The 16,807-nt window shown below is 38.6% G+C and overlaps 1 protein-coding gene across 1 annotated transcript in view; it reads right to left on the bottom strand.

The window, feature by feature from the left end:
• med12 (mediator complex subunit 12) overlaps positions 1-16,807 on the bottom strand; it is a 184,903-nt gene that overhangs the window by 161,956 nt on the left and 6,140 nt on the right. The window contains exons 2-3 of the mRNA XM_072595208.1: positions 11,315-11,419; positions 1,523-1,714 (exon numbers count right to left, since the gene is read on the bottom strand). Of these exons, the coding sequence (XP_072451309.1) occupies positions 1,523-1,714; positions 11,315-11,419 (297 nt within the window). The remainder of the gene's footprint in view (positions 1-1,522; positions 1,715-11,314; positions 11,420-16,807) is intronic.

Raw genomic sequence — 16,807 nt, 5'->3', positions numbered from 1 at the left:
AACTCACTGAGTGACTAAAGACATAGTGGCTACAATGAGACAGAAGAAGGTGACATGACAATTGTGCAGCCAACACATTAGGAATTATATTCAAAATATAGAAAACAGAATGAAGATTTAAGAAAAGGGAATTAAAAAAAAGAAAATGAGAATAGATTTGTCACGATTAAAAAAGGTAAGCCAATCTTCATAAATGTATAAAGTAGCAAAACAAAAGTAGCAATCAAAGGTAGTTGAAACCAATTATTGATGACAAATATGACTTTCTTGTGGGGATGGCACTGCTGGATTACTGAATAAATACCTTGCCTCTGAATTTACTGCAAAGATAAAGTGAAGGCAGTTGTAAAGAATGAAGCAGTAGTTATAATGAACAGGATTAAAGTAAAGAGAAGGTACTTAAGAAGGTTGCCAATAAAATAAAATTACCTATTAAAAATATTCACAGTCCAATTCATTTATCTTATGTGGAGACTGGAGATACATGATTCATGTGCCTTAAGAGCAGCAAAAAGGAAGGGAGATTTGACGGGGTATTCAAAATCATAGGTAATTTGCTAACAGTAAATAAGGAAGAACTGTTTCCAATGGCAGAAGGTCAGTAATCAGGATATACAGACCTAAAATGATCAATAAACAAATCAGAAGAGACATGAGTAAATATTATTTTTCCCTCACAGCAACATATTGTAAGCCATAAGGCACTGCATCAAAGAACGAAGAAAGCAGATTTTAAAGAAACACTCAAAAGAGAAATGAGTAATAATTGTAGATTTTTAAAATTACAAACATTTGTAACAGTAGATTGGTTTTAATTGAACAGCTTACGAAAGTAGCTGGTACAGGGAAGGTGGGTTGAACATGCTGCATCATTCTATATTTGCTGTACAAACAAATTATTTACTCTTCCTGATTTCCGTGACGCCAAATGCTTGCCAACAGCAACTGTACAAAGTATATATCTTATGTTTTTTAACCCGATTGTAACAGACACATTTCTAACCAACTGACAAGACACCAGCTGATTGTGGGATAAGAGTCAACAGCCCTTTTTTGCACCTTTTCTCTGTGATTAAAAAGACTAAGCTAATTTAGTAAGTCTACAATCAGCAGCACCAAAAGGTGTTGATAAAACTGCTGAATTAAATGGTCTAACTGATACAGAAGTCTACAATGAAACCATTTAAAATGTATGTGCAGAAAAATTGACTATCTAAAAGGAATTATAAGAAAAGAAAAAGAAAGAAAGAAAGAAAGAAACAAACAAACAAACAAAGTGTCACACCTGCCAAATCGAATTTTATTAGCAGCCAGATAAAAGTATTACAGTTTGGCCATGTTCCGACCGCTGACATACCTTGCAACACTAAACTGAGCATCATTACAGGATTATAATTAGTTAAAACTATTAATATTATTAATAATATTAGTGGTTGGCAGCTGAAAAATATGACAGCGTTGAGACAATTATATCTTTATAAACTTAAGTGCAAAAACAATTGTGGATCAAAAACAAACTTACCTTTTTTGCAAGTTGCGTTAATGGTTTGGTTCCAGACAGATCAGTAAACCAGTTATGAATTGAAGGTTGCGAACGAGCTGTGACAAGCCAGAAACTATCCTTCTGATTAACCTGAGGCTTCCTTTTGCCTGTATCCGGAAATGTGTTACACCGTAACTTCTCTGCGATTATACTGCTGAAGTAGGAGCTGATCTACAACAAAGTTCAATAGAGATTTGAGTGGTGCAGTAACACAAATGCTAACTACAATGTTCATTGCTTTGTAAATTTGTAACAAAAAGGTGGCTGTTTGTGTGAAGCGCTGAATGCATTGAAACAAAAGTTTGTTAAAATATTTCTGTTAATCTAAAATTACTTTGATATGGAGATGCTGGTGTTGGAGTGAAGTGAACAAAGTCATAAATCACATAACACCAGGTTATTGGCCAACAGGTTTATTTGAAATCACAAGCTTTCGGAGTGCTGCTCCTTTGTCAGATGAAATCAGGTGTCATGTGACTTCTAAAATTACTTGTGTAAGCTCTCCAACACATTTAATTCCTCTATGGCGACACTTTTAGTTTCACCCACAGTAAGAATTGTTCTTCAATAAAAGGGCTTTACACTATCTATTCTCACGTAGTTGCCGATGTTTCTCAAGTTTATCACAGAGCATAGAGGCCCGCCTGAACTGAGTCATCATTTCAAATTTCCCTGCTTCACTGAAGACGGTTTTACAGCTCCATTGGCTTCTAACACTTAGTTCTGTCAGACAGTAGTGGATTGAAGCAAGACCTTCAACAAATAATATATATATATATATAGAAAAACATAATATCAAAAGGTGGTAAACTGTTAAAACTAGCACATTTTAGTGGAGATATAAAACTGAAACTGTGCACCTGATCAGATTGAGGTGAATATTAAAAATCCCTTGGGTCTATTAAAAAGAAACAAAAGAATTCTCCCAGCATCCTGGACTATATCATCCTTAACCAACATCTGGTAATTCATCTTATTCTCATTAAACAGATTTTGTGTGCACAAATATTGCTACATCCTGTTTGTAGATTTAGTAGTCAATGGGGAGGTGATGGCTTAATAGTATTTTCACTAGACTTCTAATCCAGAGACTAGTTTCCATACATACAGACAAAGGACATCATTTTGACTGGGACAACACACATATCCTTGGACAGGCAAAACAAAGACATGCACAAGAATCCTTACAGGCATGGCATTCTAACCAGAACTCCATCAATAAACACATCAACTTAGATTCCATCTACCTTCCCTTGGAAAAGAAACAGATATACATCACCCACCTAAAGAAGCCAAGGCCTACAAATAGAGGGGCAGGACATACCACCAGCGTTTCACCTGAGATTCGCGCTGATGATGTTACCTCAACATGGTGATGAAACGTGAAAAAACAAACCTTCCGGCTCATCGTGCTAACTTACATACTCATCATCAACCTGAGCTACAAACCTTCTCAAAACTTGCTAACCCAGGTAAAGTTCAAATCCTGCCAAGGCAGATGGCAGAATGTGGATTCAACAAAAATCTGGAATTAAGTAGCTGATGATGACCATGAAATCATTGTTAACTGTCAGGAAAAATCTATCTGGCTCTCTAATGTCCTTTAGGGAAGAAAACTGAACTCCTTGCCTGGTCTGGGCTGCACGTGACTCCAGACCTGCAGCAACGTGGTTGATCTTTGGGCAAGTAAAGGTAGGCAATAAACGGTGGCCCTATGAACAAACTTTTAAAATGCATTTGAAATGTAGTGACCATGTGAAATAATTCACAATATCTTCATACGAGTTATATAGCAGCAAGCAATTTATTTACATCAGTATTTATCAAGAAACAAAAACGGAGTCTGTAACTATGCTTAGAAAATAGATTTGAACATAGAAGAGGCTCGGTGGCATACAGTAATGTCACCAGACGAGTAAACCAGAAGTCTAAGATAACACTTTGGGCCATAGGTTCATATCCCACCACAGCAATAGTGAAATGTAACTTTAATTAATAAATCTGGAATTTAAAACACAATCTAATAGTGACTATGAAATCATTGTTGATTTATTCTAACCACCATTGGTTCACTGACGTCCTATCAGGAAGGAATCTGCTGTCCAAAGAGAATAAATGATTCCCTACAGTAGGGAAACAGGCCCTTCCGCCCAACAAGTCCACACCAACCCTCCGAAGCGTAACCCACCAGATCCATTCCCCTGCCCTACCTTTACCCCTGACTAAAGCACCTAACACTATGGACAATTTAGCATGGTCAATTCATCTAACCTATTTGTCTTTGAACGGTGGAGGAAACCAGAGCATCCGGAGCAAACCCACACTGACACAGAGAGAACGTGCAAACTACACACAGTCACCCGAGGCAGGAATCGAACCTCAGTCCCCATTGCTGTGAGGCAGCAATGTTAACCACTGAACCACTATGCTGCCCTTTTTGTAATTCAGTTTTAGCTTACTTGTCACTCAAGACACATAGTAATGTGATTTTGATTCTAACTGCCTATCAAGACAATCAATTGTATCAAACACCGACAAAGTTTATGAAAAGGAATGAAACCAGACAGATCACATTACATCAACCAAGGCACAATTGTAGCAGTTTGTACCAACTACAGAATGCACTGCCGTAACACACCGAAGCTCCTTCAACAATATCTTTCAAAACCAAAACTTCTATCATATGAGGACAAGGGTAACAAATGCACAGGAAAATAACTACCTACAAGTTCCCCTCCAAGGCACACACTATTCAAAAGTGGAACAATATTGCCATTCTTTCACTGTCACTGGGTCAAAGCTCTGGGTTTGACAAAGTTCAAAGTTCCTTAGAACACTGTGGGTATCCAAACTCTCCAAGAATTGAACAGAACAGCACCACATCCTCCAAAGCAATTAGGGATGAAAAATAATTGCTGTCCAATCAGCAAACCGACAATCCCATGAATAAATAAAACAAAATCAACAATAGCAAACTATCAACCACACAAAGCCCTTCTTTCCAACATCTGGAAACACAGTTCTATTTATCAGTCAAGCAACAAACTGTCATATTCATGGAATCATAACTTACATACTATATCCCAAATGCCACATTAACATCCTTAGGTATGTCCTGTACTACAAGCAATGCAGACCCACCAGAGATGGCAGATCTCTACATTTGTCTCAGATTTCAAGTATTTGCAATGTTTTGCTTTAAAGCAAGGAGATCAACTCAGGCTCAAGAGTACAGGTTGGCATATCATGATCAACACCAGAGATACATGGTGTCACTTGTAATGAACTGCCAACCTATTGAAGCTGCTAGACAGAACAACTTGCATGTCGAGCAGTACATGACTCACAGGGCTAACCAATCCTACCAATTAAGGGATCAGATCTAAATTCTGCAATCCTGCCACATATCAGTTTTCAATGGTAGTGAACAATTAAACAATTAACTTTTGGAGATGTTCCACAAATATTCCCATCCTTAATGATAGCAGAGTCCATTTTACAAAATTTACAAAATATGTAAAGGCATAGATAGGGCAGATGCAGACAAGATGTCTTCCTTCGTTGGGGAGTTTAAAACCTGGGGGCATGCGACTTAAGCAGAGAAATTATTTTATCCAGGAGGTTGTGAACCTTTGGATTTCTCTACCAATCGGGCAGAGTGTAGAAATTCAGTTTTTGAGTACGCTTAACGCAGACATCAATAGATTTCTGATTACCAATGGTAAACACCATTATGGGAATGGCGTGAGTAAAAGTCATTCAAGTATTTGTTCAATTATGCTCGCACTGAATAGTGGGGCAGATGTGACAGGCTGAATGGTCCACTTCTATTCCAGCACATCAGTGCAAAGACAAAATGCTTCAATCAGAAGTACTGAGCGGATGATCCATCTCAGCTTCCTCCCGAGAGCCCAACATCACAGTTGACAATCTTCAGCCAATCACATGATATCAATGCATTGTTTCGAGTACCGAATACTGTGAAGGGCTCCGACAACTTTCCAACAATACCATGAAAACCTTAAGCTCCAGACTTCATCGTGCATCTAGGAAAGCTGTTCCAGTACAGCTACAACACAGACACCTTATAAGGGACCACATATTTTTCCTTTTTATACTACAAACTGGAATGGAAGCCAGACATTGCTTTATAGCTGAAATACTAGGAGGGTTTTGAAAGTTGGAAAACCAAATACACATTTTTAATAATACAAAGCAATGCTGATTTTGGAGCAGTGAGCTTGTTACATTATTAAATCAGAGCGGCACAATAAATTTTTGTGTAAAGGAAACAGGGCCTGACAACACCACTCGAATTAGTTAAGTACAATCTGCTACAAGTTGTTGCGAACAGTGCAGCCGGAAGCAGAGTCAGCAAGCAAAAAATGGTTTTCTCCCATCTGAGTAAAAAAAAAGAATCTAAAAAGAATTCTAATATGAAAGAAGATCTCGATGCACCCAATCAACTATCAAGTTATAAAATAAACCCCACTCTACATGCAACATCATGTCATGATTACTAAAACTGGAAAGATAATAAGGGACAATGTAACACATTTTGGTGATTTAGACTTTTGATTGCTACTTTCTCATCTGTATTTTTCCAACCATAATACCTGAGTTAAGCCATTTATCGAAGGAAACACATGCTGGGTTTGGAAGCATCCCAGAAATGGGGATCACACACATGAAGGAATTTTCTTATAAAGGAGAGTCAGAGTCACACAGCATGGAAACAGATCCTTCAGTCCAACGCATCCATGCCAACCTGGGTTCCTAAATTGAACCAGTCCCATTTGCCGACATTTAGGCTACGTCACTCTAAACCTTTGCTTATCTTTCCAAATGTCTTTTAAAATGTTCTATCACTTCTTCTGGACATTCATTCCATAGATACACCACTCTGTGTGAAAAAAAATGCCCCTCAGGTCCCTCTTAATCCTTTCTTTCTTCCCTAAAAGTTATTCCTTTTAGTTTTGAACTCCTCTACGCTGGGGGAGTTCAAACCTTTGCTATTCTGAGTATGATGGCCCTGTAAAATGGAGTTCAGAAGAATGGCAGTTGAACTTATTGAAACATTTAAGGTTCTTAGGGGCTTGATAAGGTAGACACAGAGACTTGTTTAACCTTGTAGGAAAGTCTAGGACCAAAGGCCATTATCTCAGAATAAAAAGTCTAAGACAGAGATAAGGAAGAGTTTCTTCTCTCAGAGGGTAGTCAATCCGTGGAATTCTTTACCAAAGTACAAGCTGGGTCATTAACTATATTCAAAGTTGAGATAGCCGACTGCTGCTGCTACAACTCAGTAACTTATGGTCTGTCCTTAAGCTGTCTTATTTCTGAATAAAGGCATACACTTTAGGTTTGATAGCACTGCAGTTCTAATTGCTTGGTTGTAGATTGATAATCATCCTTCTCTGCCATTTGTTACAAGAATATCTGTGCATACAATAAATAGTTGTTACCATGACAAAACATGGTAAGAACTATTTTGACCCACGTATAAGTCAGTCAGGTATATTGATCATTTGATAGTTTTAATGGACATTTTGACCTTTGTGATAGCTTGTGGAACAGAACTGCTTGATTTAGGTGAAGTTTTCCCAGTGAAATCATAATAATTTACCCAGCTAAATGGAAAACGTGTAAGGTATTTCCTGTCCACAAAAAAGCAAAATAATTCCTACCCAGCCAATTATTGCCCCATCAGTCTACTCTCTAGCAGAGAAGTGATGGAGGGGATTGTTGGCAATACTATCAAATTTGGGTTCTGCATGCCACTGAGTTCCTGACCTCAGTGCAGCTTGGCCCAAATATGGACAAAAGAAATAAACTGCAAAGGTGAAAGGAGAATGATTGCTTCTGTCATCAAGGCAGCATCAAACAGAGTATGGTGTCAGAAGTTCTAGCAAAGTCGTAGTCAATGGAAATCAGGGGGAAAAATTATCAACTGGTATGTCGTAAAATGGAAAAGGGCATGGTTAATTGAGGCAAATCATCTCAGTTCCAAGAAATCATTGCAGGAACTCCTCAGGATCATGCCCTAGTCCCAACCACCTTCAGCCTCTTTATTTATGAATGTCCCACATCATTAGGTCAGAGGTAGGGATATATCATAATCACTTAATATGCAGTACCATTCATAACTCCCCAGAATGTGTGAGGCAGTTTGTGTTCAGACACAGAAAAACCTGAACAACATCCTGGCTTGTGCTGGTTAAGTGAGGAGTGACACTTATATCATACAATTGCCAAGCAGTGACCATCTCCAAGCGAGAATCTAATTATTGGCCCTTGATATTCAGCAATATTACAATCACTGAACTCCCATTATCAATATCCTTGGGGTTACTATCTATAGAACAGACCAGGATTGGCCATATAGATATTGTGGCTATAAGAGCAGGTCAAAGATCATGAATTCCACTGCTAATAATTCATCTCCTTCCTCCCAAAAGCCTGTCCACAAGTCAAAAGTGAGATGGAATGTCTTCCACTTGCCTAAGTGCAGCTCCAACAACAATTGAGAAACTCAACATTATCCAGATCAAAGTAGTCTACCTGACTGTCACAACATCCACCACCTTGAATTCACTCCCTATGCCAAAACATACAGTGGCATCAATACATATGATCAAGAAGATGCACTGCAGCAACTAACTCACACTTCTGATACAGTATCTTCCAAACCTGCAACATCTACCACCGAGGGAAAACAGCATCAGCTGCATGGAGCGCCATCACCTACCTGCAAGTTTCCCTTCAAGTCACACACTATCCTGACTTGAAGCTACACTGTTCTTCACAGTCACTGGGTCATTATCCTTCAACTCCTTTCCTACAGGGTATATCTAAATCCCAACGACTGCAATGATTTAAGGCACTTCATCAGTATCTCGTAGTACTTAAGGATGGGGAATAAGTGTTTGACAATTCTGCAACACCAAATCTCATAAATAATAGTTTAGCTTAAATTTTGCCCACTTTCAATCATTTTTAACAATATGCTTGCTGTAGTAAATTAACAAGGTCATGGTGCCACCTTGAATTTGTACATTCATATAAAATAGCCATTTTGAGATTCATAAATTATCTCATTAAGTATACTAACATTTGTTATAGCAGATTAGTAACCAACCAGTAACAGATAATTGTATCTGACAGAGACAATTCAATTATGCTGTAATTCAAAAGTAATTAAGTAGTTGACGAGGGCTGGATCTTTCCAAACATCTTTGTGTCAGAAATGGAACATCAAAGTGTACTGCTAAGCTGCTGCAGTAGAAGAGAGAACACTAAGGCCATTAATCACACTGGCTTAAATTACTTAAAGCAACAGTCATAATGAATATAAGCAAGTATTATTTCAGATATTTTGCCTCTTCATGACCTGCCTCTGTAGAACCCGCTCTGATGGCAGCTTCTTTAACTCAAATGTATCTGAGTATTCAAAGTTTGTGAAAAGATTTGTAGCTCGGTTGCTCGTTGTTGTGGTTCTGTTCGCCGAGCTGGGAATTTGTGTTGCAGATGTTTCGTCCCCCGTCTAGGTGACATCCTCAGTGCTTGGGAGCCTCCTATGAAGCGCTTCTGTGACCTTTCCTCCGGCATTTGCAGTGGTTTGAATCTGCCGCTTCCGGTTGTCAGTTCCAGCTGTCGGTTGCAGTGGCTGGTATATTGGGTCCACGTCGATGTGCTTATTGATTGAATCTGTGGATGAGTGCCATGCCTCTCGGAATTCCCTGGCTGTTCTCTGTTTGGCTTGTCCTATAATAGTAGTGTTGTCCCAGTCGAATTCATGTTGCTTGTCATCTGCCTGTGTGGCTACTAAGGATAGCTGGTCGTGTCGTTTCGTGGCTAATTGGCCAACTATCCTTAGTAGCCACACACGCAGATGACAAGCAACATGAATTCGACTGGAACAACACTACTATTATAGGACAAGCCAAACAAAGAACAGCCAGGGAATTCCGAGAGGCATGGCAGTCATCCACAGATTAAATCAATAAGTACATCGACCTGGACCCAATATACCGGCCACTGCAACGGACAGCTGGAACTGACAACCGGAAGCGGCAAATTCAAACCACTACAAATGCCGGAGGAAAGGTCACAGAAGCGCTTCATAGGAGGCTCCCAAGCACTGAGGATGTCACCTGTATCTGAGTATGTTGCTACTCCCGCACCCATCTTTAGGGCACATGTAGTTGTCTGTCATCCAGCTCTTATAGTAGACCCTGCTTTTATTTATCTCCAAATGTGCTCTGAAAACTCCAAATGCAACTAGACTTAGAGTACAATGGTGTTGCAAATAATTACCAGAGATACCTAGGACAGAGATATGAGGAAGAAAAGACTGGCCAGTTTTCCCAAGCCAATATGTAAACTTGTCATAGAAACACTAAGAAATGGAAATGGTCTCCTTGTTACGAACAGCGGAGGATACTTGAGACAACGTCAGTCAGAGTTGGAGGACAGTGATTTAAAATCTTGGCAAGAGTTTAAAGGAAAACACAGACCCTGGAAGTAATGGTCAGCCAACAGCTGCAGAAAAAAAGAATGCAATGTCACATTATGCATCTTTGATCCATATAATCAATAGAACCTCAGACTTTTCATGCCTAAACAAATGTCACAAAATTTTCACAAAACCCCCCTCTATTCTATATGATAAAAATATAATACATGAATTCTGAGCCATTATTTATTTTAGTCCAAAGTTATTATGAAGAAAACATTTACACTTTTAATTCATTATTCCAACTCGAAGTATGTCAAGTACAATGCATAACTTTGATCTGTAATAACTATTATGCCAACTATTATTAGATTATATTAGATTCCCTACAGTGTGGAAACAGGCCCTTCAGCCCAACAAGTCCACACCCACCTTCCGAAGAATAAACCACCCAGTCATTTCCCTCTGACTAATGCACCTAACACTACGAGCAATTTAGCATGGCCAAATCACCTGACCTGCACATCTTTGGACTGTGGGAGGAAACCGGAGCACCCAGAGGAAACCCGCGGAGACACAGGGAAAACGTGCAAACTCCATACAATCACTCAAGGCTGAAATCGAACCAGGGATACTGGTGCTGTGAGGCAGGTATTATTTACAGCAAAGTCCCATAGACCACAAAACTAATGTTTTATCAATCTTTATTTATAGAATGTTCACTGGAGAAACTTTGATCTGAACACCAGAATTAACCCCTCTTCAAATAGTGTAACTGGATTCTTAAAGTTCAACTGAACCACTGGAAAATTCAACAGCTCAATTTAACATCACACCAGGGTGACACTACCAAAAACACAGAACTTTTTCAGAAAAACCTCTCTATTTGAAAATAGCGGATAAACATATAGTTGCTCCCACTTGTTTTCAAACAAATGATAATGCCGTGTTTTACGTTGCAGCACTAGAAATGACTGACTGCGCTATCTCACTAAATAGGATGAATAGCATTGAAGTGAATAGAGGTTTATGAACAAAAAAATTCTCAAAAATCCATCAATCATGATGAACATTTTAAACTGCAATATGTTTATTTACACTTTAAATCACATTCAAAAATAGTAATGGTGTGCACACTTACATAATTATTAGCTTCATTAGTTATATTACTTTTCTACTATTGATCTCAATTTTAGCAAAAGGTTCTCATAATTCTCACTTTGCACTTTAACTTAATATCAGGTTCTCAGTCAGATCTATCTATTGTACAGTCCAATACACAGAGGAGACTTTGAGCAACAGTGAGAGCATCTTACCTTGCCAGGATTGAAATTTACATTTTTTGCGCTACCATGTTCATCCCCGGATACTGCAGGCTGATTGTTAAAGCCTTGTTTAACATTCAGTGCTGTCAGCTCGTCCTAAAACAAAAAGGAACATTTAAGTACCAAGTAAAACGGCCAACAAATATGCACAAGACACGATTCCTCCCATTCTCTGAGCAGAGTATCATGCATTATTGCGATACATTTCAAAAGTATTTAATTGGTTATAAAGTCTTATGGAATACTCATCAGAAACATTATATAAATAAAACATTCTTTTTCTATAGTGCTATGTTTTGAACTGTTCTCACAAGCTTCAACTAATTTGACTGATATTTTATGTCGTGATAAGTAAGTTATTTGAACATTGGTTTTCATTTTTGTTCTTCAACTAACTTATTTATTCCATGTGGTTTTTTTTAAATATGAGCCTAGGTATAACGAACTTGTTAACTGATGTGTTTGTAACCTTTGGCTTCTAGAGTGTTGTTGCATTCTCTGACAATCACAAAATATATCCACTTTAATCCATGCTCAAGGCTACGATTGAGAAATAGTCCAGAAATCAATTTTAAACTAAATAACAATTTAAATGAAATACATGTTGTTTTTGTTAAATTCAAAAGCTAATCATAAAATTGAAAGAATGGTAAACATACATAAGCTAAAGAATGTTGCAGCCAAGTTGGCAGGAGGTTACATTTAGATTTGTTTTTGACAGTGTAAACTGCAGACCCATTCTATCATTTCGGTAGCTTGGCTTCTATCATATCACATTGATCCAAAGACACCAATGTTTGTCTGCATAATTTGAGACAATAAGCTGTGACAATGGAGATTGAGAGTTGGAAAAAGGTCATGAAGGAGAAAATGCAATAGCCTCTTTGTTAAGCTTAAAAGCAGGAATACTATTGTCTTTAGACAGAAGATAAGGAGTTGATAATGTCTATATGGTCTATAGTCAAATACTTTTTGTGATAATGTATTCCTGATGGTGCACCAAGTTTACTAAATATTAATAAAAATCCTTCAATATACGGTCATGATTTCCAACTGTAAATTGGACAGTCAATTCCACTTCCTGCCCACATTCCCTTGCCATGAGCGTCTCTTGACAGTTGCTCACACCACCTGGCATTCCCCCAACATGCATGTGTCTGAAAGACGATTTTACCATCTTCCTGCATTTCCTCGCTGCATGCAGATCGACTGTCCTGCTGCTGTACAAGTTCCATTTCAGGAAGCCGTATAGTTCAAGAAAAAATTCAGATGCTCCTAGGTTTTGTCAACTTGTTACATTGTGTCAGTTTGGTTGTGGTGGACTATCACAACAGGATAAATTAAGTTTTGTGATGGCAATGCAAACAAATCAAGATAAATAAATTTCAAAAACTCAGATTTGATCTATGAAGTCAGTATATTACAGTTATAAAAACACAGGAGGCCATTCAGCCCATCACACTCTCTGCAAGAGTAGCTCAGCTGTTCATTCTCCATTGACCTGCAGTTTTATTTTCCTTCAGCTGCTTTACTAATAAGTCCATGCAGAATAAAGAAAAAAATTACAAAGCTGCTGCCATCTTCCCCATCCAATATCCTATTGCAAAATAAGACAATCAGGAGCCCTGGAAGTAACCCTCCTGTGCCTCCACAATTGAAAGCAGCCAGTGGCATTCTGAGTGTTCCAGAAGCACAGATCCAGAGGCATACTTGCAGCTTGAGCAATGTAAAGTTAGGTCACAAACTATGAGGTGAAACAGCAATAATGAATGATGAACCTGATCCATCTAAAAGGAAACCAAAACTGTACTTCTATGCTGAACAGGAAAATGAAGTTCTGTTCACAACTGCAAATGGTAAGAGTTGCCTTATTTGTCACCAAAGTATGTCAAATAAGTATAAAGCAGAATTTGGAACACCACCACACAATGATGCACATGTAATTCAAGGATAGTTTTCCTCTGAACAGCACGCTTTGGACAAAACAACTTTAAAAGCTGAAGGCGATTTTGAAAGCTCAATAATCATTACTTTTTTCCGACATCGCAGTAAAATGTAAGGTGTGCACTAAAGAATCACTTTTTCTACCTAAACACAAGAAATAATTCACAGGCAGCGAAGTAATTAATGCAGCAATGATAGTGACGCTTTACCCAAAGACTTCCAGAACAAAGAAGCAGAAATAATTGCAATCCAGAACATGTTAATCAGTGCTTCCACAATAACAAAAAATTAGTGGTATCTTTGTCGAAGACATTTTTCAGTAACTACAGCAGGACCAGCGTCTCCCTTTACAAGTAGAATTAGAATCCCTACAGTGCGGAAACAGGCCTTCGGCCCAACACGTCCACACTGACCTACTGAAGAATAACTCACCCGGACCCATTCCCCTACCCTATATTTGCCATTGACAAATGCACCTAACCAACACATCCCTGAACACTATGAGCAATTTAGCCTGGCCAATTTACCTATCCTGCACATCTTTAGATTGTGGGAGGAAACCGGTGCACTCAGTACAAACTCCACACAGACAGTCGCCAGAGGCTGGGATCGAACCAGAGCCCCTGGCACCATGAGGCAGCAGCGCTGACCACTGAGTCACCAGGCCGCCCTTTTTGTAATTCACAACCTTGACAGCCCAGCTGATTGTTTTTGTGCACATGGTTTTTAATAATTTAACAACTCTAAGGTTTCTTCACCGCTTTACTCCTTAAAAAGAGCACAAAGGATGAGGATATCTAATCAGCCTTTTTTATTTAAATCCTTATTAGAAAACTATGAAGACATAATCTTCTATGCTGAGGGGAGATAGTCAATACAAGGGAATATCCTACAGAGATTATTTAGATCTGATACGTGAAACAGTCTTTTTTAAAAACCAAGGAATGAAGAGTGCAGTGAGCTGTCAGAAAATCGCATTGCTCGACTTCAGGTTCCTAATAGACAAAACATCAAAACTGAATAATCTGAACTGTAAACTGCAGGGAAAGGACAAAGACGTAGCACACATGATCAGTGCTGTGAATTCATTCCAGTTGAAACTGGTCCGCCAAGTGAAAAAATAAAATGCAGCAATACTACCCAAGTTTGGAGAACATACTAGAAAAAAAATTCAAAAGACAAAGAAAAGTTGTTCCACCCAGTTGTTCACAAACCTTGCAGTTGTTCCACCCAGAAAACTCTGCACATTTGATGACGTTAGCAGAGAAATTCAACAGGTGATTTCTGAAATTAGATATGATAGAACAAATCATATTTATCTCAAATCTACTTTAGGTTAGCTACCAAATTTCATCAGGTATTTAACTTACAAAAGCAGTAAAATAGATTTGGAGATAATTACTATATAAAATGATAGTATGTTGAAAGTCAGAGCAAGGGACAGTGATTTGTGGGCATTCAAAAACAGAAAAATACACACTCCTATCATCCTCTGCTTTTAAAGTGAAATCTTCCACTGACTCCACAGATTTCTATGAGACAGCATTCTCCCAAATGAAGTTAATTAAGTCCAAGTATCACACCCAACTCACAAATTCATTTGAAGAGCTGTATACGACTAGATGACTCAAGCTAAAATCCAGACTTCAAGGCACTGATAGAAAACTTGCAATCACAGGTGTTACTCTAAGACATGGTAAGTAGAGAATAAAATTAATCTGACATACTTGGTTTTAGATTTATGCAACATTAAAAAGGAACTATTCTACATTTGCTTTGGGGTAGATCCTGGTTTGCACTTAAATGTAAAATGTCCACAGTGCATCAGTGAGTGTTGGTGGAGTAGGGAGTGGATGTTCGTAATGTGGCACCAATCAAACAGGCTGCTTTGTCCTGGAAAATAAAAACAATGACTGCAGATGCTGAAAACCAAATACTGGATTAGTGGTGCTGGAAGAGCACAGCAGTTCAGGCAGCATCCATCAGGCATTCCTGATGAAGGGCTTTTGCCCGAAACGTCGATTTCGCTGCTCGTTGGATGCTGCCTGAACTGCTGTGCTCTTCCAGCACCACTTGTCCTGGAAGATGTCAAGCTTCTTGAATGCTGTTGGAGCTGCATTCATCCAGGCAAGTGGGGAGTATTCATTTCATCACACTCCTAACTTGTGCCTTGTAAATACTGGACAGGTTTAAAGGAGTCAGGAGGTGAATTACTCACCACAATGTTAGTAGCCTCTGGCCTGCTCTTGTAGCCAAGGTGTTTGTGATGAATTCAGTTGAGTTCCTGGTCAATGTTAACCTTAAGGATGCTCATAGTGGTGGATTCAGTGATGGTAACACCAATGAATGTCAAGGGGTGGTAGACTGTTTCTTATTAGAGATGTTTATTGCTTGGCTTTTGTGTGGCATGAGTGACTGAAGTGATAGTAGGGGAACACTTTGGGTTTAATGACCATAATTCTATTTTAAAATAGTCATGGAAAAGAATAAGCCTTCCATAAGAGTTATGGTTTTTAAGTGGAGTAAAGCAAATTTTAATGGTATGAGACAAGAACTTTCAAACATTATTCAGAGTAGACGGTTTGCAGGGAATGTTTGTTAAGTGGGAGACTTTCAAAAGTGTGATACCAAAGGTTTAGGGGCATTATATTCCTGTTAGACCGAAAGGTAAGGCTGGTAGGATTAAAGAACAGTGTTTGAATAAAAATATTGAGGTTCTAATCAAGAATAAAACAAAATCATTTATTAGGTATAGACATGGGTTCAAATGAATTGCTTGAACAGTATAAAGAGTAGGGAGAATTCTTAAGAACGAAATCAGGAAGGCAAAGAGAGGCTATGAGACAGCCTTGGCGAATAAGGTTAAGGAAATTTCAAAGAGATTCTACAAGTACACGAAGAGTAAGAGAGCAACTAGACACAGATTAGGATGCCTGACAGATCAAACAAGCTGCCTTCATGTTGAACCTCAGGAGATGTGAGAGATATTAAATGAATATTTTGTGCCAGTCTTTACTGTATTGAAAGGAACGGAGCTAGAGAACTCCGGGAAATAAATATTCATTTTTGAATGCAATTCACGTTATAGAAGAAAATGTGCTGGAGGGTTTATAAAATATAAAGCCAGGTAAATCTCCAGGACCTGATCTAGTCTATCACAGGACATTGTTGAAAGTTAATGAGAAAATTACAGAGCCCCATGCAGAAATATTTCTATCATCATCATCATCATCATCGATCTATGGGCTGAGCTGCTGGATGACTGGAGAGTGGCTCATGGTGTGCTTCTGTTTAAGAAGGGATGTAAAGATAAACCTGGGAACTACAGACCTGCAAGTCTGACTTCAGTGGTGGATAGGTTGTTGGAGGTGATTCTGAAAGATAGGATTTATTTGCATTTGGAGAAGCAAGGAATGATTAGATTAGATTACTTACTGTGTGGAAACAGGCTCTTCGGCCCAACAAGTCCACACCGACCAGCCGAAGCTCAACCCACCCAAACCCATTCCCCTACATTTACCCCTTTACCTAACACTATGG

This window comes from Chiloscyllium punctatum, chromosome 25 (assembly GCF_047496795.1).
Source record: "Chiloscyllium punctatum isolate Juve2018m chromosome 25, sChiPun1.3, whole genome shotgun sequence".
Classification (NCBI taxonomy): Eukaryota; Metazoa; Chordata; class Chondrichthyes; order Orectolobiformes; family Hemiscylliidae; genus Chiloscyllium; species Chiloscyllium punctatum.
Note: the sequence above shows the minus strand (reverse complement) of the source record. Positions and strands in the feature narration are given on the sequence as shown.